This window comes from Bubalus kerabau, chromosome 1 (genome assembly GCF_029407905.1).
Source record: "Bubalus kerabau isolate K-KA32 ecotype Philippines breed swamp buffalo chromosome 1, PCC_UOA_SB_1v2, whole genome shotgun sequence".
NCBI classification, from domain to species: Eukaryota; Metazoa; Chordata; class Mammalia; order Artiodactyla; family Bovidae; genus Bubalus; species Bubalus kerabau.
Genome location: NC_073624.1, coordinates 181,805,304 through 181,832,630, shown reverse-complemented (window position 1 = coordinate 181,832,630; position 27,327 = coordinate 181,805,304). Strand labels below are relative to the sequence as shown.

General features: G+C 45.7%; 1 protein-coding gene across 1 annotated transcript in view; it reads left to right on the top strand.

The window, feature by feature from the left end:
* Positions 1-27,327, top strand: part of LOC129642004 (mucin-16-like) — a 115,626-nt gene that overhangs the window by 80,753 nt on the left and 7,546 nt on the right. Inside the window, exons 31-47 of the mRNA XM_055566570.1 lie at positions 694-729; positions 4,195-4,319; positions 4,411-4,478; positions 5,352-5,524; positions 7,254-7,289; positions 10,019-10,304; positions 13,569-13,741; positions 15,564-15,599; positions 16,550-16,615; positions 17,760-17,881; positions 17,983-18,050; positions 18,210-18,385; positions 20,480-20,610; positions 21,331-21,398; positions 22,397-22,545; positions 25,259-25,422; positions 26,350-26,417. Of these exons, the coding sequence (XP_055422545.1) occupies positions 694-729; positions 4,195-4,319; positions 4,411-4,478; positions 5,352-5,524; positions 7,254-7,289; positions 10,019-10,304; positions 13,569-13,741; positions 15,564-15,599; positions 16,550-16,615; positions 17,760-17,881; positions 17,983-18,050; positions 18,210-18,385; positions 20,480-20,610; positions 21,331-21,398; positions 22,397-22,545; positions 25,259-25,422; positions 26,350-26,417 (1,945 nt within the window). The remainder of the gene's footprint in view (positions 1-693; positions 730-4,194; positions 4,320-4,410; positions 4,479-5,351; positions 5,525-7,253; positions 7,290-10,018; positions 10,305-13,568; positions 13,742-15,563; positions 15,600-16,549; positions 16,616-17,759; positions 17,882-17,982; positions 18,051-18,209; positions 18,386-20,479; positions 20,611-21,330; positions 21,399-22,396; positions 22,546-25,258; positions 25,423-26,349; positions 26,418-27,327) is intronic.

The window sequence follows — 27,327 nt, the reverse complement described above, 5'->3', positions numbered from 1 at the left end:
GCCCATTGCCTCCTCTCCCTACCCCCATTTCCCTCCAACCCTGGGAAAACAGAGACCAATACCCACCAAAGTCCCAGGCGTAGCCCCTTCCTTCCTGGATTCCCCAAGATGATGAGGTCCCCAACCCAAGCACTTGGGATGTTTTCTCCCAGCTTCTGTAATGACAGTGCCTCCATCCGTGGTGAGGGGCTGTGTTGGGGGTGGGTCTCTTCATCCCCACTGGGTGGGCTCTGCTGCAGAAGGGTTCTGCACTTCCACTGCGGACTCATATTTCAAAGTGCTTAGGGCTCACCTTGGTCTTCCCAGGTGGCTCAGTGGTAAAGAATCCATCTGCAATTCAGGAGACTTGGTTTCAATCCCTGGGTCAGGAAGGCCCCCTGGAGGAGGAAATGGCAACCCTCTCCAGTATTCTTGACTGGGAAATCCTACAGACAGAGGAGCCTGGTGGCTACAGTCTGTAGGATCACAAAGAGTCCAACATGACTTACTGACTAAACAACAGCAGAGCACACCTTTGTCTCTCTGGAGACCGAGAGCAGTAGTAGACTTTGATCCCTTCCCAGTGAGCCCTCGGTCTTCCTTTTAACGACTCAGAGCCATATCGGTCCAGCTGCTATCTCTCCAATGGCCAAGCTGTCTCTTCATTAAACATCTCTCCATCCCCTTCCTCACCGTCTCACCCCCTCTTTACAGGTTACTCCCATCGGACCTCAGCCACCACTGCCAACAGTGAGTATTTCTATGTGCCTATAACCACCTCCCTTCCCCTGAAAAACAGGAGTTGTTTAACCAGCCAACCCTTCCCTCCTGTTACACCCCTCTGAATGGTAGGGGCCCAGAGGACATGCATAGCAAATGTGGACTGAATTGCAGGTGGCAAGAGTCACCTCTCCTCCCCTCCCTGATACACACAACTGAGGATGGTGTCCTGACTGCAGGCTAAACGGGGCAGAGAAGGACACATTTCTTGTTTCTTTGTTTTTATTTTTTTAACTTTTTATTTTATATTGTAGTATAGCCGATTAACAATGTTGTGATAGTTTCAGGTGGACAGCAAAGGGACTCAGCCATACATACACATATATACATTCTCTCCCAAACTCCCTTCCCATCCAGGCTGCCCCATAACATTGAGCAGAGTTCCCTGTGCTATATAAGTAGGTCCCTGTTGGTTATCCATTTTAAATATAGCAGAGTGTACATGTCCATCCCAAACTCCCTGACTATCCCTTCCCCCATCCTTCCCCCTCATCCCTGCAACCATTAAGTTTGTCCTCTAAGTCTGTGAGTCTTTTTCTGTTTTGTAAGTTAGTTCCTTTGTATCATGTCTTTTTAGATTCTTTGTGTAATCAATGTCATGATATTTCTCCTCTGTCTGACTTACTTCATTCTGTATGACAATCTCTATGTCCATCCATATTACTGCAAATGGCATTGTTTCATTCTTTTTCATGGATGAGTAATATTCCTGTGTGTGTGTGTGTGTGTGTGTGTGTACACACATCTTCTTTATCCACTGCTAAAAGAGGAAGGAAAGTTATGACCAACCTAGACAGCATATTGAAAAGCAGAGACATTACTTTGTCAACAAAGGTCCATCTAGTCAAGGCTATGGTTTTTCCAGTGGTCATGTATGGATGTGAGAGTGGACTGTGAAGAAGGCTGAGCACCAAAGAATTGATGCTTTTGAACTGTGGTGTTGGAGAAGACTCTTCAGAGTCCCTTGGACTGCAAGGAGATCCAACCAGTCCATCCTAAAGGAGATCAGTCCTGGGTGTTCATTGGAAGGACTGATGTTGAAGCTGAAACTCCAATACTTTGGCCACCTGATGCAAAGAGCTGACTCATTTGAAAAGACCCCAATGCTGGGAAAGATTGAGGGCAGGAGGAGAAGGGGACAACAGAGGATGAGATGGTTGGATGGCATCACTGACTCAATGGACATGGGTTTGGATGGACTCCGGGAGTTGGTGATGGACAGGGAGGCCTGGCGTGCTGCGGTTCATGGGGTCACAAAGAGTCGGACACGACTGAGCGACTGAACTGAACTGAAAAGAAGCACATTTTAATAACTAGAATCACCACCACTGCCACTATTTCTTTACAGATGTATCACTCTCAGTTTCATTTCTGGTGTCTTTTTCCTCTGCTTGGACCTCCACATTCTTCCCAGTGTCTTCTCTGGCTCCATCCTCCAAGCCTACAGGTAGAAAGGCTCTTACTGGTACCCAAGCCATTTTTACAAAATCATTCCCACAAGATCACTTCTTCCTCCATTGCTTACTCACCTTCCCTGAGTGAACACATCCATTTCCATGGATCTTAAGGGCCATCTGGCTGCTTAGGGTCCAGTTGTTCAGAATCTAAACCCTGAGTCCAGCCCCAACCACACAGCAGCTCCTGACCCTGGGTCCGCCTGGCTGCCAGACATCACACAGCCTCTTGGTCTCTGACCCTTAACATCATCATCCTCTCCCACACTTTTTCCTTCTCCCCATCACCAAAGGCAGGGACATGAGTGCCAGCTTAGACCCTCTGTCTTGCTCACCACCCACATCTGTCCATCACAAAATCATCTCCTTTCGGAGTGTCTTGAGTCTTTCCTTTCCCTGCATCTGCATTGCTTAATCTTTCTTTGGGCCACCAGCATTTGGATACTGCAGTCGTTTCCACACTGGCTTCCTACAGTTTTCCCCACAGCAGCTGCAGTGTCCCTCCCAATGAGCTTCTGTCCATATAATTCCTCTCTTTTATTTACTTTTTTTGGCTGTGCTGGGCCTTCCCTGCCACTTGCAGGCTGGATCTAGTTGCAGTGAGCAGGGGCTCTTCTCTAGTTGCGGTGCACAGGCTTCTCATTGTAGTGGCTTCCGTGGCTGTGGAACACAGACTTCAGGTGCTCGGGCTTCCGTAGTTGCCGCACACAGGCTCAGTATTGAGGCGCATGGGCTTATTTGCTCTGTGGCATGTGGAATCTTCCTGGGCAAGGGATCAAACTCCTGTCCCCTGCATTGGCAGGCAGACTTTTAACCACTGGACCACCAGGGGAGCCCTAATTCCTCTCTAGTGGACAATCTTTGGATGACCCCAACTGGTCAAGTCCAGACCCTTGTCCTGCATAGCCACTGCCTCAGTTTTCTGGACTCAGAGGATCCCTCCAGTCTCACACCTACACTCCCCCATGGCCAATGCACTTCATTCTGAGTGTAATTGTTCTGCCTTCCTGCCAGGACTATAGCCACGCTGCTCCCTCTGCTTAACATTTGCTCCGTTCCTATTCACCTAACTCTTACTCATAGGTTTGGTTACGCTTAAAATAATGCTTCCTCTAAGAATCTTTCCTCTAAGAATCTTTCCCAGTCATTGGCTGGGTGACCATCCTGGAATTGCACACCATTCCCCACCCCCAGCTTCCCCTGCAGCATAATGACCTGCTCACTCCACTGGCCACGTTGAGAGACTTTGCCCTACTCATCTTTTTTTTTAATATTTTATTTATTTGGCTGCATCAAGTCCTAGCTGTAGCATGTGAACTCCCAGTTATAGCACACCAGATCTAGTTTCCTGACCAGGGATTGAACCTGGTCCCCTTGCATCAGTAGTGTGGAATCTCAACGACTAGACCACTAGGGAAGTCCCATGCCCTATTCATCTTTGGGCGTGCAGAGTCCAACACAGAACCTCACACACACTGGGTATTCAATAAGTGCTCACAGAAGGAATGAACGAAGGTTCCTGATGTCTTGGCAATTCCAGAATGTTCTCTCCTTCAGCTTGAGAAGCCCACAGCTTTCCTTAATCTGCTTCTGGTGCCTTGAGTAGAGTTCCCTCTGCTGTACAGTTGGTTCTCGTTAATTATCTATTTTATACGCAGTAGTGTATATATGGGCTTCCCAGGTGGCACTAGTGGTAAAGAACCCGCCTGCCAATGAGGGAGATGTGAGACGTATGGGTTTGATCCCTGCGTCAGGAAGAACTCCTGGAGGAGGGCATGGCAACCCACTCCAGTATTCTTACGTGGAGAATCCCATGAACAGAGGATTCTGGTGGGCTGCGGCCCATAGGGTCTCAAAGAATTAGATACGACTGAAGCAACTTAGCACACACATCGTGTATATGTCAGTCCCAGTCTCCCAGGAAACCTTGGCCATGACTGTGGCCCCAACTGGACATCCTTCTCTTCCTCCCACACTGCAGCCACTGACCTTCACCTGGTGTCCTTCACCCTGAACTTCACCATCACCAACATGCACTACTCGGAGGACATGGGGCGCCCATCTTCTCTGAAGTTCAACGCCACGGAAAGGATCTTACAGCACCGAGTGAGAGCCCTTGGACAGCCTCTGTTAGGTCCACCTTGCCCCTGTGTATCCTCTCGTCCCTTCGGCTCACCTCCCTCTCTTTCCCCACCAGCTCAGGGTCTTGCTCAATAAGACCAGTGTCGGCCCCCTCTATGCTGGCTGCAGGCTGGAGTTGCTCAGGTGAGACTCCCTCAGATGGAGTGATTCATCCGGTCAGTGGACCCTCTTGCACTGGGCGCTGGACTCAGTGGCTAGGCATGTCCCTGGAAGTACTGAGCTCCAGTGCCCACCATAACCCCTCATGCCTTCTTCATGCCCAGATGGTGCTATGCTCCATGCTTGGAAACAAGGCATCATTGTTATTTACAGAATCTATATGATATTTTGTTTCAAATGAAAGCTCTCCTCTGCGAAGAAGTGGGATAATCAGTGCAAATTCCTATCTGCAAATTCCTTTTTTTAAAGAAATCGATTTATTTATTTATGCTTTCATTGATTTTTGGTGGTGATGGGTCTTTGTTGCTGCGCAGGCTTTCTCTCGTTGTGGCTAGCTACTCTCTAGTTGTGGTGCATGGGCTTCTCTCTGTGGTGGCTTCTCTGGCTGTGGAACTCGGGCTCTAGGGTGCGCTGGCTTCAGCAGTTGTGGCACACAGGCTTTGTTGCTCTGCAGCATGTGAGATCTTCCGAGACCATGGATCAAACCCATGTCCCCTGCACTGGCGGGCAGATTCTTAACCACTGGATCACCAGAGAAGTCCCTTTTTTTTTTTTTTTTTTGGTCACATCGCATGCATGATTTTAGTTCCTCCACCAGGAATTGAACCCAAGCAGGGCAGTGAAAGCACCAAGTCCTAACCCTGGACCACCAGGGAACACCCCTGCAAATTTCTAATTAAAACGTTTTCTGTCCTGAGTTGCTAGGGGCTGGTCTCAGATGAAAGACCCTGCAGCCTACCAAGCTAATGCCTTCAGCATCTCCCTTAGCCTCCTCCCTTTCACACCTAGACGGCCTCCTCCGTAGTACTCCACGTTCCTACATCTTTTCTTCTTTAGGCCTGAAAAGAGGGGAGCAGCCACTGGAGTGAATGTAGTCTGCAGCCTCCACTCTGACCCCGCAAGACCCGCGCTGAACAAACAGCAGCTGTACTGGGAACTGAGCCGTGAGACAGATGGCATCACCCAACTGGGCTCCTTCAGTTTGGACAGAAATAGCCTCTACGTAAATGGTGAGGGACTATGTTATAGCCATGGTCTATCAAGAGGAGGGGGACTTGAGTTGCCATTGTTTTCATTCTTCTAAAGGGAGCTCTGATCTGTCTTTTTCTCCTTCTGGTCTGGGTTGTCTTCATTATGATGAAGTAATAACTTGGTTCTGCCCAATCTTGTTGCCTGCTTGCTTCTTCTTGAACATCCCTCCACCACCTCTTCTTCTCTGCTTTCCCCACATAGGTCCCTAAATCCACCCTCTTCTTTAATCTTTTTTTTTTAATGTATAATATTTTTTATTTTATTTTTTGTATGAAAGTGAAAGTGTCTATCATTCAGTCATGTCTGATTCTTTGCAACTCCATGGACTGTAGCCTGCCAGGCTCCTCTGTCCATGGAATTCTCCAGGCAAGAATACTGGAGTGGGTTGCCATTCTCTTCTTCAGGGGATCTTCCCAACCTAGGGACCGAACCCAGGTCTCCTGCACTGCAGGCAGATTCTTTACCATCTGAGCCACGACTTTTGCTTAATTTTATTGTTCTAATAGCAATAATGACATTAATCCATTAAAATAATTTTATTGTTCTAATAGCAATAATGACATTAATCCATTAAAATGCTTCAAATTCTCAATAACATGTTTTCAATTTTTCCTTGAAATAACTTCCTTCATTTTTTTTTTTAAATTGGGGTTTCCCTGGTGGTTCAGTGATAAAGAATCTGCCTGCCAATGCAGGAGATACAGGAGAGAGGGTTCGATCCCTGGGTCAGGAAGATTCCCTGGAGAAGGGAATGGCAACCGACTTCAGTATTCTCGCCTGTAAAATCCCATAGAGACCTGGCAAATCCCAGAGGGGCCTGGAAGGCTGTAAAATCCTGAAGGAGCCTGGCAGGCTACAGTCCGTGGGGTCACAGAGTCAGACTTAACTGAGCATGCGTGCACATAATTGCTTTACAATGCTGTGTTAGTTCCTGCTGTACAACAATGTGAACCAGCTATAAGTATACATACCCCTCCTCCTTCCTGAGCCTTCCCCCCATCCCACCCATCTAGGTCATCACAGAGCACTGAGTTGAACTCCCTGTGCTATACAGTAGCTTCCCAGTTCGATTCAGTTGCTCAGTCGTGTCCGACTCTTTGCAACCCCGTGGACTGCAGCATTCCAGGCTTCCCTATCCATCACCAACTCTCAGAGCTTGCTAGCTAACTATTTCACACATAGCAGAGTATATAAGGGCTTCTCAGGTGGCACTAGTGGTAAAGAACCTGCCTGCCAATGCAGAAGACATGAGATGTGGGTTCAATCCCTGAGTCAGGAAGATCTCCTGGAGGAGGGCATGGCATCCCACTCCAGTATTCTTGGCTGGAGAATCCCATGGGCAGAGGAACCTGGCAAGCTACAGTCCATAGGCTCACACAGAGTCAGATGTGACTGAAGCAACTCAGTACACACACACAGTGTATAGACATCGATGCTAATCTCCCAATTCACCCCACCCTGTCCTTCCCCGCTGTGCCCACGTGTCCTTTCTCTATGTCTCTGTCTCTATTCCTGCCCTGCAAATAGGTTTATCAGGGCCATTTGCTAGACTCCCCATATATGCGTTTATATACAATATTTGTTTTCTCTTTTTGACTTACTTAATTCTGTATGACAGTCTGAAAGAGAAGAACAAATACTGTACATCCCTTAATCTTTTATGTTCACCCCAATGCTGATTCAGCTTCTCTCATCTTCTCTGTGCAGGTTACACCTATGCAGCCCTGGCCCCCACTACCACCAGTGAGTATGCCTAGCCTGGATTTCCTGGCCCCCTCCACTTTGGGGTTGGAAAGCAGTTTTTCTCCTTCACCCTCTGTCCTACATGAGGGAAGCTTCTGGAAGGTCCTTACCTTATCCCTTCTCTCTCTCCTGGATCCTGGTGGGAAGTTCCCTCCTGGGAGGTTTTAGACACATTTATGTTCTCCCACCCGGCTTCGCTGGTGGCTCAGCAACAAAGAATCTGCCCACAATGCAGGACTCGTGAAGTCAATCCCTGGGTCAGAAATATCCCCCGGAGAAGGAAATGGCAACCCACTCCAGTGTTCTTTCCTGGAGAATTCCATGGACAGAGGAGCCTGGTGGGTTACAGTCCATGGGATCACTAAGAGTCAGACATGATTAAGTGACTGAAAAACAACAACAACGTTATCCCACTATATTCTGACCTTCATATGGCTTGCATTTTAATTCTCCTAAAACCATCTCCTTAGTACTCTTTTTTTAATATTTTATTTATTTATTTGACTGCTTCGGGTGCTGGTTATGGCATTCAGGATCTTTAGTTGTGGCATTCAGGACCTTTTTTTAAGTTGCATATGCAGGATCGTTTTTTAGTTGCGGTATGCAGACTCCTAGTTTCGGCATGTGAGATCTTAGTTCCCTAACAAGGGCTCGAACCCAGGTCCCATGCATTGGGAATCTTAGCCACGGGACCACCAGGGAGGTCTCCAGTCACCTTCTGAGGAACTAGACTGGGGCTTCAACATATGAATGGGGGGGACAATTCATTAAAGTATATACACTCTATACCTTAATTCTCCATACAGTCATGTGATTTTGCTCCATTTTACAGTTGAGGAAACTCAGACTCAGAATACCAAGCTACACAGCAGATAAATAAGAAAACCAAGAGTTCATGCAATTCCAAAACTCATGTTGTCACTTCTTGCTATTTATACTGAGTTTATCTCAAAAGACATGCTGATTTTTGGTGCACACCTATTATGTTCTAGTTCATGGACCAGACATAATAGGTGTTCACCAAAATGCATTCCCAGCAAATCCTGTAATGAGAACCTTGTAGGTTTTCAAGAATCTACCATCCTTGTCTTTCTCAGTCACTAAGTCATGTCCAACTTTTTGTGCCCCATGGACTGTAGCCTGCCAGCCTCCTCTGTCCATGAGACTTTCCAGGCAAGAATACCAGAGGGGATTGTCATTTTCTCCTCCAGGGGATCTTCCCAAGCCAGGGATCAAATCCGTGTATCCTGCATCTCCTGCATGGCAGGCAGATTCTTTACCATTAACACATCAGGGAAACTCACCCTTGCCTTAGGAGTGTATTATCTCAACACTCTGAAACTGTCCTTGGGTCCGTCACTGACCAAAGAAGTGATGGGTGGAAGGAGAGAGAGAGAGAAGATGGATGAGCTGATGAGACACAGAAAGATGAATGGAAGAAGGGAAAGTAAAGGGAAGGAGGGAGGATGTATTAACAGATGTGAGGAGGGAAATAGGAATGAATGGAATGAAAGGAAGATGGATGGATGGAAGAAAGGACATGATGGAAGGAGGGAGGGAGCAAGGAAAGATGGATGGAAGAAAGCAGGGAATGAAGGAAAGAGGGACAGAAGGATCATAGAAGGAGAGAAGAAGGGGAAGAAGGAAGGGAAAGAGTGAGGTAGGAAAGAAGGATGGATGAGTGGATGGATGGATAAGTGGATGGATAGAAGAAAGAAAGGATAAAAGGACAGATGTACGGATAGGTGGGCAGAAAAAAGGAAGAAAGGATAGAAGAAGAAAGGACAAATGTTTGGGAAGAAATATGGAAGGGAAAGGTGAGCAGAAGGAAAGCTGGAAGTAGTGATACATAGAAAGGAGTGGAGGGAAAGGAGGAGAGAGAAGTAAACTTTTATCCCAGAGAAAAGTTTTCGCTTAATCACTTAGCTCCTGCTGTGCTTATCTAGTCTAAAGTCAAGTCAAGGGGTCTCTGGTCTCACTTGCATCATACATTCATTTATTCGACTTCTATTGGGGTCTATACAAGTCACCCCAACTATTGATCCATCTGTTCCAGGCACTGTGCTTAAATGTCTTAAAAAATTAACTTGTTGAAACTTCATAACAACCTTTAAAGCAGGAGTCATTATTATATTATCTTACACATCAGTCCACTGAGCTGCTGAAAGGTTGGTTATAGCTGCTAGACTGTTGGGTTTTTTTTAACCAATGCATAAAAGATTGGCACACCTGACTGAAAGGGGAGGAGAAAGAGAAAGAAATATATATATACACACACACACACACACACATATATATATATATGGGAAGATATGTATATTTATTTATATATTACATAATACATAATATATTAACTACATGTTTACATAGTATACATTCACTTATAAATTTATATTTAAATATAAATATATGTGCATAGAGAGAGACAGAGACAGAGAGCTGGAGAGCAGAGAGACGATGACAGATGTCTGGGATCATCAGTGCCCTTTTCTGCTGGGAAAGGACAAAGCCACCAGTGTTTTCACAGAGCCCTCCACGCCTACATCAGGGCGCAAAAAATGAGTCCCCAAATCATTAAGCCAACCCTCACTGGTTGCTGGAGCCGTCACATCAGCAAGTGACCTTCAGGTTGATCGGGAAGAAAATACAGGACCCTTGGAAGCCCCACCTGGGTGGACACTGGGACCCAAGCTCCTAGTGAGCCTGGACTCTCTCTCTACCTACTGTAGCTGGGGAGGTCAGTGAGGAGCCCTTCACGCTGAACTTCACCATCGACAACCTGCGCTACTCTGCAGACATGGGTCACCCAGGCTCCCACAAGTTCAACATCACAGACACCCTCATGCAGCACCTGGTGAGATGCCTGCTTTCCCATTCACCCCGTCGTGCCCCTCCTGTGGACCGATGCCCACATGTGACCACCAATGGCTCTCTCCTTTCTCTCCAGCTCAGCCCGTTGTTCCAGAGCAGCAGCCTGGGTGCCCGGTATGCGGGCTGCAGAGTCATCTCCCTAAGGTGAGAACACCCCCACCACCCCCACCACTGGCACGCCACCTAAGGATGTAGATTCCTGGCTGTGGGAGCTGCCCCCAGAGGCAGCAGGCTATCCTTGGAGGGTCCTATTCTACATCCATTTTTTTCACATTACATTATTAATTTTTAAAAATTGTGATAACAATTTTGTTTGTTGTTGTTATCATTGTTTTAGTCCCTAAGTCATGTCCAACTCTTTTGTGACCTCATGGACCATAGCCCTCCAGGCTCCTTTGTCCATGGGATTCTCCAGGCAAGACTACTAGAGTGGGTTGCCATTTCCGTCTCCAGGGGATCCTCCCAACCCAGGGATGGAACCCATGTCTCATGCTTTGGCAGGCAGGTTCTTAGCCACTGAGCCACCAGGGAAGCCCAATAACATAAGTAGTACAGATGTAAAATTAGCCTTTTAGCCCTCTTTAAGTGTACAATTCAGTGATACTGATTACATGCACAATGGTGTGCTAACATCATCCTGTCTACGCCCAAAACTTCTCATCACCCTGAGCAGAAGCTCCGTGTCCACTGAGCAGTTAATCTCACTTCTCCTGGTCGGTCTGTGACCTGTTGGTGTGGGTGAAGCACTTTTCATTCATATTTTCATTCAACTGACATTGATGGTACAGCCTCTGAGGCAAGTGGTACTCTGGGTGGCAGGCAGTAGACCTGCCCACATCTAGTCAATAAAACTGATACCTAGTAGCAGAATAAATATCTAAGTAAAGTGATTTCAAAGGCAGTGAGAGCATAAAGAAAGAGAAATGGGAGAGCAGTTTTCCAGGTGGCTCAGTGGTAAAGAGTCCTCCTGCCAAGCAGGAGACACAGGCTCAATCCCTGGGTTGGGAAGATCCCCTGGAGCAGGAAATGGTAACCCACTCCAATATTCTTGCCTGGAAAATCCCATGGACAGAGGAGTCTGGCAGGCTGCGATCCATAGGGTCTCAAAGAGTCGGACATGACTAAAGCGACTTAGCACACACACACACATGAATTTATACTGTCCTTTTAAGGAAGATGAATGTTTTCTTTCCTTTTTTCCTATTGTGTGTCATTTTATTTTCATCTTTTCTAGCTTTATTGAGTTGTAATTGATATATAGCATTGTATTATTAATAGTTTAAAGTGTACAATATAATGATTTATTTGTATACTGTAAAATAATTATTACCACAATACATTTAGTTAACACCCATCAAGACATAATTACATTTTTTTTCTTGTCACAAGAACATTTTTTTAGCATGTCTTTCTTTAGCACTAAACACCTAGTTCTCAGCATTTATGAGGTGTAAATGCCACTGCAGGCATACATTTTTTTTAAAAAGTTGGTTTTTAATTGAAGGGTAATTGCTTTACAATATTGCATTGGTTTCTGCCATACATCAACATGAATCAGCCATACATAGGTATACATATACCTATGTATATGTACATAGGTATAGGTATACATATGTCTACATGCATAGGTATAGGTATACATATGTATATAGGTATACATATGTCCCTTCTAGGTAGTCACAGAGCACTGGTTTGAGCTCCCTGAGTCATGCAGCAAATTTCCACTGGCTATCTGTTTTGCATATTGTAATGTGTATGTTTCCACGCTACTCTTTCCAGTCATCCCACCCTCTCCTTCCCACCCTATGTCCACCAGTCTGTTGTCTATGTCTGCATCTCCATTGCTGCCCTGCAAGTAGGTTCATCAGTACCATCTCTCTCGATTCCACGTATACATGCATGCATTTTTGAAGTGCTGGTTTTGCAAGAACCTTTTTTAGGGCCTATTGTATCACATTTTGTAGGAATGGTCTCATCAAGGATCAAGGGATTCAGGGGCTAAACAACTCTAAACCCTTCTAATCTCTCCCTACCATAGCTGTTGCTGCTAAGTCGCTTCAGTCGTGCCCGACTCTGTGCGACCCCATAGACAGCAGCCCACCAGGCCTCCCCCATCCCTGGGATTCTCCAGGCAAGAACACTGGAGTGGGTTGCCATTTCCTTCTCCAAGTTCCTATTAAATGAATATCTACTACTACTACTACTAAGTCACTTCAGTCGTGTCCGACTCTGTGTGACCCCATAGACAGCAGTCCACCAGGCTCCCCCGTCCCTGGGATACCATATGTCAAATTGATTTCTTTTAATTGTAAAATACACATCACATGAAACTTACATCTGAACCATTTTTAAGTGTATAGTTCAGTCGTTGTTGTTTAGCTGATAAGTCATGTCCGACTCTTTTGCGACCCCATGGACTGCAGCCTACCAGGTTCCTTTGCCCATGGGATTTCCTAGGCAAGAATACTGGAGTAGGTTGCCATTTTCTTCTCCAGGGGATCTTCCCAAACCAGGGGTTGAACCTGCATCTCCTGCATTGGCAGGTGGATTCTTAACTCCTCAGCCACCAGGGAAGCCCATATAGCTCAGTGGTGTTACATACATTCATATTGCTGTGCAAACAGGCTCCAGAACTCACAAAACTGAAATTATCCCCATTAAACATTAAACAACAGCTCTTCATTTCCATCTACCCCGAAATGTTGACAACCACCATTCTATTTTGTCTCTATGAACTTGACGACTCTGGGTACCTCATAGAAGTGTACATTATACAGTATTTTTGTGTGTGTGACTGGCTTAATTCAATTAACATAATGTTCTCAAGGTCCATCTGTGCTTCAGCCTTTGCCATAATTTCCTTCTTTTTTAAGGCCAAATAACATCCCACTGTATGGATGAACCATATTTTAAAATCCATTCACAGGACTTGGGTTTTCACACAGAGCAGGCAGTGTGCTGGGTACGGGGGCGTTCCACATGACAACAGTGAACTAGACTGTCCTATTCCCTGACCTCATGGAGGTCACCATCTGGAGGGAATAGGGACAAATAACATATGCTCCCATAGAAGATAACCAGGGTTGTGATTTGACAAGCATGGGATATTGTGGGAACCTGAATGGAAGCTGACCCAGACTGGGAGACTTCTTGGAGGAGGATGAAGTATGTAAGTGGCGACCTGAAGGATGATCAGGAAATTACATAAGTAAAAAATGAAGGGGAGAAACTTATAGGCAGAAGGGACTGCATGTGCAAAGATCCTAGGGTGAGAGAGTATGACTAGGTGAAGAAACTAAGAATGGTTCAATAAGGCTGGAACACAGGAAGTGAGGTATATGTGGTGACCACAGGTAAAGAAGTGCCAAGTGGACTACATCTCCCAAAGGTCAACCTCTCCTTCCACAGGTCTGTGAAGAATGGTGCCAAGACAGGTGTGAACATCCTCTGCACCTACCGGCAGTCCCCCAGCAGCCCTGGTCTGCTGGCCAAGCAGGTGTTCCATGAGCTGAGCAGACAGACCCACGGCATCACCCGGCTGGGTCCCTATTCTCTGGACAAGGACAGTCTCTACCTCAATGGTGAGTGGTTCTCAGCCCACTTCACTGGGTCCACACCCTAACTCCAGAAGAGTCTCTATTAGCTAGTCAGTTCTCCAGGGGAAACCTTGAGACAGACTCTGGTGTGAATCTTGACTCCACACTGAACTCACACAGCCACCCTGCAAACCTGGTCCTTGATCAAACTCATTTTAGAGACAAAGAAACTGAGGTTCTGAAAGATTATGTAATTTCCAAGTGGGTGTGGCTTGAGAGTGGCAGAGTCAGGGTACAAGACTATTTTCAGGATCCAAAATTGTGCTCCATTCTATGCATTTAACTCATAGAAGAATCCTTCTAGGGACTTCCCTGGTGGTCCAGTGGTTAAGGCTCCATGCTTCCAATGCAGGGGTCATGGGTTCCATCCCTGGTCAGGGAACTAAGATCCTACATGCTGAGGGGCATGGCCACAAAAAAAAATCTTTCTAGGGGAGACTTAGAGAAAGAATAGCTCATATCTGTCTCCTTTCCCCACTTCTCTCTTTTTTAATACACCATGCTTAAATAAGGTCAATTCCAGGAATACAAAGATGGTCCAACATATACAAGTCAATCAATGTAATATAACATACCAACAAAGGAAGGATAAAAATCACATGATCAATTCATGATCATAAATGCAAAGAAGGCACTCAACAAAATTCAACGCCCATTCACAACTGAAGCCCCCCCATCAAAGGGTACAGAGGGAACACATCCCAACACAACAAACCCATCTATGACTAACCTATAGCCAACATCACACTCAATGGTGAAAATATGAAAGCCCTTCCCCCAATACCAGAAACAGTGCAAGGATGCCCACTCTCACCACCTGTACCCAACATAGCTTTGGAATTCCTGCCCATAGCAATCAGACAAGAAAAAGAAACAAAAGACACACAAACCAGCAAGGAAGAAGCAAAACCATCACTACTCACAAATGACATAGCACCTAATTCTAAATTCTACATCAGTTTGGGGTAATTTTTTTTAACTCATTGACCTCCTTTATTTCTTCCTTTTATTTAGTGATTTAAAACACCATCATTTTATTTAAACATGCAACTGGAATGATTAAAAATTTTGCTTATTTATATATATATACATATGTCCACTTTTTAAAAAATTATTTTCCCATATAGACCATTCCAGAGTATTGAGTAGAGTTTCCTGTGTCCCACTCCTCACTTTTGACCAAGATGGGCCTCTCTCTTGGATGGGGCCTCTAGCCAGGAAGGAAGGCAGGAACTCTGAACATCTAGGAGGTCCAAGCTTCAGACACACTGGGAATGAGCCTCAAATCCAGAAAGAAACAGCATTTGAAAGGGTGACCCTTAAGGGGTCCCTGATGGTCAGTGCACAGCTGTGATGAAGTTGGCTGAAATTATACTCTGGTTCCCTTGTCTGTCCCCGGCCTGGGAATAGAGTTTGACAACTCACACTTTCTTTTCACCATTGCCCCATCAGGTAGGCAGGGAGACATCCTGGTCCTTTATGATGCTCATTTTATTCTTTTCTTTTTGGCCATACTGTGCAATATGTGGAATCTTGGTTCCCCAACCAGGAATCAAACCAGTACTGCATGGAAGCATGGAGTCTTAATCATTGGACCACCAGGGAAGTCCCACAATTAATTTCTAATCCAAAGGTCAGGAAAGCCTTAATCGTGGAGATGACATTTCAGTCTGATCCTAGAAGATGCATAGATACTCAGCTGGTACAGAAGGAATGGCATCCAGTAAGGAACCCCATGTGGACAAAGGCAGGGATACCTGGGCTTGTTCCTCCACCTCCCCTTAACGTGTGGCTTTTTTGCTTCCAGGTTATAATGAACGTGGTCCAGATGAGCCTCCTACAAGTAGGTATCTTTTCATCCACTGTCCATTTCAGCCTCCAGTGGTCTTGAGCCTAACTTTTCTTCTCACTGACAAAGGGCGCTTGCCTCAAACTCAGGTTGCATCTCCTGAGTGCGGACAAAGTGTCAGTGGGAGAAAGGATGATGAGTCCTTGGTCTCTTTTTGGGACCCACAGCCATGGTATTGGCTTTCTGAATTTTCCACACCCTTCTGGGTTGGAGGAAGAAATTGAACGAGCATTCCCTACAGTAATAAAGGTTGAAGTCATATAATGACCTTGTAGTCTCTGCCTCCTAATAACAAAATCTTTTACAGGAGAGGCAGAAGGGGTCATAGTGTCAAGGTGCAAGCTCTAGTTGCTACTCAGTGGTTTGGCCATATCGGTCCATTCACGCTTGTAGTGATCACTTTACCTATCTTTTCACCAATCCTTTCTTCCATCCTCCCAGTTATACCTGCTCTCAGACCTCTTCCTCCCTTCCCCCTTCCCTCCCTTTCTTCCTTCCATCCATCCATCCATCTATCCATTCATCCATCCAAACATCCTTCTGCCTATACCCCTGTTTTTCCTTCTTTCCTTCTGCACTTCCATCTGTCTCTCAACTTTTCTTCCTTGCGTTTATCCTTCCTTCCTTCTCTTTGATCCTCCTTTTGTCCATTCTTCTTCTGATCCATCCAGGTATCCCATCCATCTGTCCATATTTCTGCCCTTCCATCTGTCTGTCCTCTTTGTTCAGTCTCTCTCTTGTTTACCCACTCTCTTGGGTTCATTTCATTCACAGGTTTGTTCATCCCTCTACTTACCCAATGATTCCTTTGCTCTCACTCATTCATGGTAAACCTATGAATGGTTGTGCTTGGACAACCACTTATACAGCCCAGGTGAGCCTGGGGGGCTTCTCCAAGTCTGGGGGTGGGCTCTGTTCCTCCCTAATACCTCCCCTTTCCACAGCTCCCGCACCAGCTACCATGTTCCTTCCTACTTCACCATCACCTGTGCAACCAGAATCCACCACAGGTATCGGAGGCCCCTTTTCCTTCCCAAGAGAAGCTCTCCAGCCCCACATATCCACCGGCCAATTGTAACATAGGAGCTGGGAGGCCAGGGTGTGCAGTTCTGGCTTTAGGGCAATCATGCTTTTATCTCAAAGATTATACCAACAATTCAGTCTGATGCTGGCCCTCATGGAGCCCCCACTCTTGTGACTAACAGACTATTATAATGTATGTCTTGGGGAAAGGCCCCTGGCACCATTTAGAAGGGAAAGGCTTTCTGGAGAAACTTTCATATGACCCAAGTCTTTAAGTAAAAGTAAGAGCCATCCAGGCAAATAGGGAATGAGAAGTTTTCCTGGCTGGTGGGATTCCATGAGCAAAAATGTCAGTGGTCAAAAACAGCATAGCGTATGGGGAGAACTGAGAGGAATTTGGTTTGCATAAAGTTTAAAGCTTAAGCTGGAGTAGATGGATCCCTTAGTTGCTCAGTCATGTCTGACTCTTTGTGACCCCATGGACTGTAGCCCACCAGGCTCCTCTGTCCATGGAATTCTCCAGGCAAGAATACTGGAGTGGGTAGCTATCCCTTCTCCAGGGGTTATTCCAGACTCAAGGACTGAACCTGGGTTTCCTGCATTTCAGGCAGATTCTTTACTGTCTGAGCCACCAGGGAAGCCCTGGTGTAGATGAAGTAAATGGACACATTAAGCTAAAAGGTTGGTAAGAACCAGATTAAGAAGGACTTTGAGTGCCAGGTCAAAAAAGTTGAACTTAGTGCTGAAGGCCATAGGGAGCCACAAGTGGTCCTAGAACAGTGGTGACAATAGTCAGGTTTTTATTTAAGAACATTTCTTCTAGTGTTCAGTGTAGACAACATCCTTTAGTAAGGGTATCCAGTGAGGCTGCTGGGGTGTCAGTTCAGGTCAGAGAAGATAAGACCTGAGCTGCGACAGGGATGGAGAGAGGGGATGTTTGCAGGAACTGTTCTGCAAGTACAACTGGTATTAACTGGAGATGAGGGAGGAGGAGCTGAACAGATAACACTGGTTTTGACTCAGTGGGTGGTAGTGCTACTGGAAGACAACCAATTACAATGAATATGGAACTCTGAAGTGGTTCCAGGTCAGCTCTCAGTGATAACCATCTATCCCCCTCTCTTATTGCAGCTATGGGATACAACCTGAAGACCCTCACACTTAACTTCACCATCACCAACCTTCCATACTCATCAGACATGAGCAATGGCTCCACCATGTTCAACTCCACCAAGATGATCCTGCATCGCCTGGTGAGATGCTGGTCCTAGCAACCACTGGTGGGATCACTCCCATGTATCCTCTGCCCCAGTGCCTGTCCTTTCTGCTCATCATCTTTCTCCTATCTCCCCAGCTTGGATCCTTGTTCCAGAAGAGCAGCCTGGGCCCCTTCTACTCAAGTTGCAGACTGATCTCCCTCAAGTAATTCCTTTTCCTGAGTATTTGCCAGTAAAGACCACTTTTGGTGTCCACCCCTCTCTCAGTCTTCCCACTGACCTCTCATTTGCTTCTCCCTCTTCTGGGCCCCACACCCAGAGATTTCAAGACTTCTCTCTTGAGTTCCCACCTCCCTCTCCCTAGACCTGAGAAGGATAGTGCGGCCACCAGCGTGTATGTCATCTGCACCTACCACCCTGACCCCATGGGCCACAGGCTGGACATAGAGCAGCTTTACTGGGAGCTGAGCCAACTGACCCATGGTGTTACCCAGCTGGGCTTCTTCTACACTTTGGTCAAGGACAGCCTCTTCATCAATGGTGAGTGTTTATGCTGAACTTGGATTAACAGCGATCACTACTTGTCCCTGTTCTATTTTATTTCCTCTTGAACAAGTCAGCCCAAGTTCTATCTGGGGAGCACCTTCCAAACCTCCATGGGATTGGTCTTCCTTGTCAATTCAGGAAAATAGCATGAAATTCTTTAACCAAATGAATGTCAATGAATTTTCATTCAAAACCAAAATGTCTAACCCATGGGATCTCTTGGGACTGAAGTTCAATGCAAGGTTCTTCCATGGCAGTGGTTCGTACCTGGGGGTGATTTCTGCCCCAATGAGAGATACTCAGCAGTGTCTGGAGACATTTTTGATTACCACAGTAGGGGAGCGTGCTCCTGGCATCTAGTGGATAAAGACCAAGAATGTAACCAATATCCTTCAATGCACAGAAGACCCTCACCACCAAGAATTATATAGCCTCAAATTTCAGTGGTTCTGAGGATGAGAAACCCTGCTGGACATGGTCCCATTGTTCCTAGCTGAGCACCAGACCAACACTTATCACATGCATGCGTGCTCAGTTGCTTCAGTCATGTCTGACTCCTTGTGACCCCATAGACTGCAGCCCGCCAGGCTCTTCTGTCCATGGGATTCTCCTGGCAAGAATACTGGAGTGGGTTGCCATGCCCTCCTCCAGGGGATCTTCCCATCTCAGGGATTGAACCCAGGGCTCTTATGCATTGGCAGGCGGGTTCTTTGACTAGCACCACCTGGGAAGCCCAACACTTACCACACTTCACAGCAATTATTTAATGGTTCAAACTCTACAGAATTAGTGTTTGTTTAACATGGCACTGGGTCCTGTTCTTAATATGTTGGTACCTTGTAATACCCAATGAATGAGTGAACAAATGCAAGTTGAGTATCTCAGTCCTAATATTTGGGGATCCATTGCAATTCACATTCATTCATTCAACAAACTCATATGCGTGACCATTCTGTACCAAGCCATATTCTGGGCATGGAGATAGAATACACAAGTTCTAATCCTGAAAAAGTCAATCAAGGAAATTAAAGATTACTTAGGGACACAAGTAAGGTAAGTCAGAAAGACAAAGGCAAATACCATATGATATAACTTATATGTGAAATCTAAAATAGGACACAAATGAAACTATGTATGAAACAGAAACCGACTCAGAGAACAGACTTATGGTTGCTAAGGGGAGGGGAATGGGGGAGAGATCCAGTGGGAGTTTGGTTCGCAGATGCAAACTATCATATATAGAATGGGTAAATGACAAGGTCCTAATTTATACCACAGGGAACTATATTCAATATCCTGGGACAAACCATAATGGAAAAGAATGTGAAAGATATATATATAACTGAATTACTGTGCTGTACAGTAGAAACTGGGCTTCCCTGGTGGCTCAGCAGTAAAGAATCTGCCTGCAATGAGGGAGACCTGGGTTTAATGCCTGGGTCAGGAAGATCCTCTGGAGGAGGGCATGGCAACCCAGTATTCTTGCCTGGAGAATCCCATGGCCAGAGGAGCCTGGTGGGCTACAGTTCACAGGGCCGCAAAAAGTCAGACACAACTGAGGCAACTGAGCACGCACGCATGCACAGTAGAAGTTAACACAGTATTTTAAATCAACTGTACTTCAATAAAATAAACTTTAAAAAAATACTACTTGGGGACACAGAAAAGGCAGAGACACTATTATTAACAGGGTGCCATGGGAGTGCAGAGGCAGGGCAAGTCAAGGAGTGCTTCCTGGAGGAGGATATTATGTGCCTGAAACTATACTAGGCACTGGACATGACAAGAACAAGACAGATGAGTGCCTGCTCTTATTGAGCTCCATCTCAATGGGCTCCTGAAGTAGGAATAGGAGTTTTCCTGGAAAAGAGGAGGGTGGAAGAGCATTCCAGGAAGCAGGAACTGCATAAGCTCAAGCAGAAAAGCTTCCTCCTCTATCGGGTGACTTTCCATTCAAGAACCTCTACAGTCTCCAACACATGGACCTGATTTTGATTATGATGGTAGGTAGGGTGTCCCCTGGGCCAACATGTCTCTATGCTAAAACCTGAGTCTTTGTCTGTCTTTTCTTCCTCTCTGTGGCTCCAGGCTATGCACCCCAGAGTTTATCTATCCAGAGGGAATACCAGCTAAATTTCCACATCATCAACTGGAATCTCAGCAACCCAGACCCCACATCATCAGAGTACATCGCCCTGCTGTGGGACATCAGTGACAAGGTGGGGGTCTTTCTCGCCCCTCCCATCTCTCCTTACCCTGAGTGCCCCTCTCATTCCTCAGTCTGACATGCATCTATTTTTCTAAGCTTTTCCCCTTCCATTTTTATTATTATTATATTTTATTTTTCGTTGTGCTAGGTCTTCATTGCTGCACTCGGGCTTTCTCTAGTTGCGGCAGGCGGGGGTTACTCCTTGTCATGGTGCACGGGCTTTTCATTCCGGTGGCTTCTCTTGTTGTGGAGCACAGGCTCTTGGTGTACAGGCTTCGGTAGTTGTGGCTCCTGGGCTCCAGAGCATGGGTTCAGTAGTTGTGGCGTAGTCTTAGCTGCTCTGCAGCATGTGGAATCTTCCCTAACTGGGGATCAAATCCGTATCCCTTGCATTGGCAGGTGAATTCTTATCCACTTTGCCACCAGAGAAGTCCTGCCCTGCATCTATTAAGTGATTGTTTCAACTCTTCCCTTTACCTACATGTTCTAGGTTATTTCAGATTCCAGAGTTGGTACCCTAGCTGCCTCCCCACTTTTCAGATGGGAAAATTGAGGCTCAGAAAAGGGAACATTGTGTGTAAGGGCACACAATGGAGTTAAGGGCAGAACCAGGATCAGAACTCAGGTCTCCCTTGCTTCAAGACCTGTGTTTGTTCCTCTCTGGCTCCAGTGGCCCCCTCCAGCCCCAAGAGACCTCCATCTCATCCAGCCTCCCTCCCCTTTATTCTAGGTCACCAAACTCTACAGAAGCAGCCAGCTACAAGACGTATTCCTCTCCTGCCTGGTCACCAACTTGACGTAAGTTGAGGAGGCTGGAAGCATTGGCTGAGATGGCAGCTCAAGGCTCTGAGCACTGGCTGGCACATCCTTGGACTGGAAGTCATTGACATGGTGCCCATTCTTCTCCACATCCCTGACAGCTTACCATCTCCTTCCATCTCCTTCCATAGGTCTTTGGGGTACAGGAAAAGGCTTACCCTTATGGACCCACCATCTCCCTGCACCCACCTCCTTCAACTTTCAGCTAATAGTAATCTAATAATATTTACCATGGCCAGGCTTCCTGTTGAGTACTTTCATGCATGATCATCTCATTTCATTTTCTTAACATTCTCGCATGAGAGATGCAATATGTGCATCCCCCATGTTCTCATGGGAAAACTGAGGCACAGAAGTTGGGTTTGAACCCACATCTCTGAAGGATGAGAAGAGGCCTAGGATATCTATACTAGAGAGAGGGAGGATCATGGGACATGCTGCTGACTTTGAAAGTTAGTAATTTCAGTTCCTTTGTCTTTAACATGGGGATAATGATAAAAATAGGCTTCCCTGGGGGCTCAGTGGTAAAGAATCCACCTGCCAATGCAGGAGACTTGGGTTCAATCTCTGGGTCAGGAAGAGCCCCTGGAGAAGGACATGGCAACCCACTCCAGTATTCTTGCTTGGAATATCCCACAGAGGAGCCTACTGGGCTGCAGTTCATGGGGTCACAAAGAGTTGGACAGGACTAAACAACAGATTGTAATTATAGCTTCTACCAGAGTGACAGGGAAGGACTGTGGAAGTCACTTCTTAGAGGTCCACAATAGACATTCATTATTGTTACTGTTATTGCTTCTCTTCCTAACTCCTAGAAGCGTTTCCCTCTTTGGTCAGGGTCTCTTCCCTTGCCTGGAGCAAGAAGGCAGTCAGATACTGCGGTGCTTACCCTTAGGTCTTTTAGTCTACAAAGCAGGAACTCAGGACACACTGCTGGTGTTGGGTGCTGGCTGAGATCCCATGGTCTCTGTTCCCAGGTTGGATCCCATATTGGTCACCATCAAGGCCCAGTTCTCCTCCATAGTGGACTCCAGCATGGTGAAGCAAGTATTTCTAGACAAGACCCTGAACGCCTCATCCCACTGGCTGAGTGCCACCTACCAGCTGACAGATGTACACGTGACAGGTGGGACATAGAGTGGGGGATATGTCGTGGCTGGAAAAGGTGTTTTTAAAAATTCTTTTGTTGTTGTTCAGTCGCTAAATCATGTCCAACTGATTGTTTATGACCCCAGTCTTCCCTATCCTTCACCATCTCCCAGAGTTTGCTCAAACTCATGTCCATTGAGTCAGTGATGCCATCCAACCATCTCATCCTCTGTTGCCCCCTTCTCCTCTTGCCCTCAATCTTTCCCACCATCAGGATCTCTTCCAATGAGTCGGCTCTTCGCATCAGGTGGCCAAAGTATTGGAGCTTCAGCTTCAGCATCAGTTCTTCCAATGAATATTCAGGGTTGATTTCCTGTAGGGTTGACTGGTTTGATTTCCTTGCTGTCCAGAGGACTCTCAAGAGTCTTCTCCAGCACCACAGTTCGAAAGCATCAATTCTTTGGTGCTCAGCATTCTTTATGGTCCAGTTCTTCCATCTGTACATGACTACTGTATATTCTTAGTCTTTTTAAAATTTTTATTTATTTTTGGCTGTGCTGGGTCTTCATTGCTGAGTGGGTTTTCTCTAGTTGCAGTGAGCGGGCCTACTCTCTAGTGGCAATGTGCAGGCTTTTCATTGTGGGGGCTTCTCTTGTTATGAAGCACATGCTCTAGGCACCTGGACTTCAGTAATTGTAGCTGTCAGGCTCCAGAGCATGGGCTCAGTAGTTGTGATGTGTGCGTGGGCTTAGTTGCCCCACAACATGTGGGATCTTCCCAGACCAAGGGGTCCCTGCATTGGCAGGCAGAATCTTACCCACTGGACCATGAGGGAAGTCCAAAAGATGGTTTTATGAAGAAGGATAGGGCTTCTGGGTATGAGCGACATGGATAGAGGCTACAGAGGAAAAAGGAGAGGCTTTCTGGAAGCCCATGCTGATGATTCATGGCAATGTCATCCAACAGGAGACAGGAAGAGAAAATCCAGCAATTGCAACCAACAGAATGATTATTTTACATGTCAGTTTTTCTAACCCAAAATGGGAAAGATCCTGGGTTTCCAAGTTAGGCTGCAGTTATGAGTCATACATTGGTTGATTCATTCATTTATTCATTAAATGTATATGCCGTGAAAATAGGCACTGATGATACCTTGTGATTGCTGCTATGACAGAGGAATTTTGAAAGTCTGTGGGATCCAAGGAAGGATTACACTGCTCTCTCTCGGAGAGTTTTCTAGAGGAAGTGATGAAGAAACAGATCTGAAGGAGAATAGGACTTCGCTGAAGGGAAGAGATAGGGAGTTGAGCCACATGTGTCTGTAACCTAGAAGATAGAGCATGTCATTGAAGGAGGCTATAAGGAGTTTGGTGTGGCTGGAGCATACACCTTGACATAAGATGGGTGAGAACTGTGGCTAAAGATGTGGGCAGAGACTTTCCTGGGCCCTGGAATGGTTTGGGGAGGAACATGGCACACTCAGAGTTCTACTTAGAAAGCTCGTCCTCTGGTGATTGTCCTCTACCAGGTCAATGACTGGGGAGGGGGAGAAAGACATAATAGGGACCTAGATCAGCAAAGATGATGGATGCCCACTGGAATGATCAGCACCTGCCAACTGCTCCAGAGAAATCTCCTCTTCCCCCCAACCTTGTGAACTCTCACAATGCTTAGTGGACAGCTGGACAGGCAGACAGATGAATGGATTCAAGGTGGACAGATGGTCTTCAGTAGCCAATTTTTTTTTAAATTTCCCTGAAGTGCAGTTGATTTACAATGCTGTGTTACCCTCTTCAATACAGTAAAACGATCCAGTTATATATGGGCTTTCCAGGTGGCTCAGTGATAAAGAATCTGCCTGCCAATGCAGGAGACATGGGTTTGATCCCCAGGTTACGAAGACCCTGGAGAAGAAAATGAAAACCCACTCCAGTATCCTGCCTGGGATATCCCATGGACAGAGGAGCCTGGAAAGGCTGCAGTCCATGGTGTCGCAAACGAATCGGACATGACATAGTGATTAAGCAACAAGAACATGCACACATATGTATTTTCCTTTTTCATATTCTTTTCCATTAGAGTCTGTCACAGACAATTGAATATATTAATAGTTCCCTGTTATACAGTAGGACCTGCGGTTTATTCATTTTATATATAATACCTTGCCTCTGCTAATCCCAAACTCCCATTCCCTCCCTCCTCTATCTCCTTCCCCCCTTGGCAGTTACTAGTCTGTTTTCTATGTCTGTGAGTCTGGTTTTGTTTAATAGATATGTTGAGTTATATCATATTTTAGATTCCACATATAAGTAATATCATATGGCATTTGTCTTTCTTTTTTTGACTTACTTCACTTAGTATGATCATCTCTATGCCATCCATGTTGCTGCAAATAGTATTATTTCATTCTTTTTTATTGTAGCCTACTCTTTTTGGCAGTGGGGGCAGAGCTGCCCTGGGTCGTCTTCACTGCACACTCAGGCTTTCTCTAGTTGCAGCATACTGGCTTCTCTTTTGCATCAGGTGGGCTCAGTTGCCCACGGTATGTGAGATCTTAGTTCCCAGACCAGGGGTCAAATCCCCGTCCCCTGCATTGCAAGGCAGATCTTTAACCACTGGGGGACCAGAGAAGTTCCTGTAACTCACTTTTAAAAACCCAGCTCAGTCCACAGGAATAAGTAGACTGACTCTAATGACTTCTTTGTTGAAAACTTCCCCTGATGGGAACTTTCACTTTCCTTTTATTCTAGAAGCAGAGCCATCAATTCACCTACCCACAGACCAACCAACAATCACTCCCAGTTTCCGGAAAGTCCAGCTACATTTCACTGTCACCAACCTATTCTATTCTCAAGACATGAAGCAGCCAGACACTCCCAAATACCAGAGAAACAAGAGAAATATTGAGGATGCGGTAAGAATGGGCTTCTGTGCCCACTCTGTTCCTCTGCAGAGACTGACCTATGGACACTGAGGACTCAGAGGGTGACCTTTTATTTTAGCGTGCACATTTACCTTTTTTTTTTTCAGTTTAGCGTCTAGACGTTTCTAAATTTTATTTATTCTTTATTATTTTATTTTGGTGGTGCTGGGTCTTCGTTGTAGCACACAGACGTCTGTAGTTGTGGTACATGGGCTCCAGAGTGCATGGGCTCAGCGCTTGCAGCCTGTGGGCTTTGTTGCCCTGCAGCATATGGGATCTTAGTTCCCCATCCAGGGATCAAACTGTATCCCCTGCATTGGAAGGCAGTTCTTAACCACTGGACCACCAGGGGAAGTCCCCTGGACATTTTTTTTAATTGAAGTATAGTTGATTTACAATATTGGGTTAGTTCCAGATATACAGCATAGCAATTCATATATATATATATTTATTTATATATCCTTCTTCAGATTATCTTCAATTGTAGGTTATTATAAAATATTATGTGTAGTTCTCTGTGCTGTGCAGTAGATCCTTGTTGGTTATCCAGAAGGTGACTTCTTTTTTTAATAGTTCATAAAGATAGGTTCTTATTCGCATTTGACAAATGAAGAGACAGCCATAGAAGAGTTCAGTTACTAGCCCAAGTAATATCCTGGAACAGAACATGCTTTGGTGTACATACCTGGGCTGGTTTTTCTTTTATTTTTTGTTTTCTTGGTTGCACTGTGCCTCATGCAGGATCTCTGTTCCCTGACCAGGGATTGAACCCATGCCCTCTGCAGTGGGAGCGGAGATTCTTTACCATTTGACCAACAGAAAAATAAATAAATGGGGCAGTGTACTCATTGACTAATTGGCATTCTCCAGTGCCAGAGTCATGGATTCTGACCTAGGAAATTTTGCCCTATCTTTCAGCTCAACCAGCTCTTCCGAAACAGCAGCATCAAGACTCATTTTTCTGACTGTGAAGTCTCAGCATTCAGGTGAGTTCCAGCTCAGGACCCGATCACTTTGGAGACTCGCACTGTCCTTTAGAAGTGTCCTCACTGCTGCAGTCTTTCAGTTCCTATCTGTTATGGAAGAGAGCCCTAGGAATATAGAGCTGATACCTAAACACTGGGGCTTCCCTGGTGGCTCAGTGGTCAAGAATCTGCCTAGCAATGCAGGAGCTGTAGGAGACACCCATTCGATCTCTGGAGGAGGAAATGACAACCCACTCCAGTATTCTTGCCTGGGAAATCCCATGGGCAGAGGAGCCTGGCGGGCTACAGTCCAAGGTGTTGCAGAGTTGGACACGACTGAGTGACTAATGCTTTCAGTTTTCTGCCGTATAACAATGCAAATCAGTCATAATTATACCTATATTCACCTCCCTCTTAAGAACACTATTCTAAAGAAAGAGATCAGTCACAAAAGACCTCACAGTGTGTGATTCTATTTACATACACTTCATATAAATGGAATGCCTATTGTCCGGAAGAGTAAATCCCCAGAGGGAGAAAGGAAATTGTTTGCTAGGGGATGGGGGTGAGGGAAGAATGAGGAAGATCCATGCTAATGAGTCAACTGGTTCTAACCTTCCGGTTTTCACAGTTCCTGAGTCCCTTGTGAGAGTGGAATGAGAACTGTGCAAGCTATAATGCCATAACATTGACTCCATTTATCAAGATACAAACATTTTTTTCTTACCTGAATGCTGCTTGGCTTGTTGCCAGCCTTTGGTAAATTTCTAGACTTCTGAAAAAGTTGATTTTGGCCATGTTTACCAGTGTTCTCATTGTTTTTACAGATTTTTGGAAATCCTTACTCCAGCATTTCAAAATGTTCTTGTTGTGCTTATTTATTTATAAATTAATCCAATTAAATAAAATGAGACATTTAGTTTCTCACTTA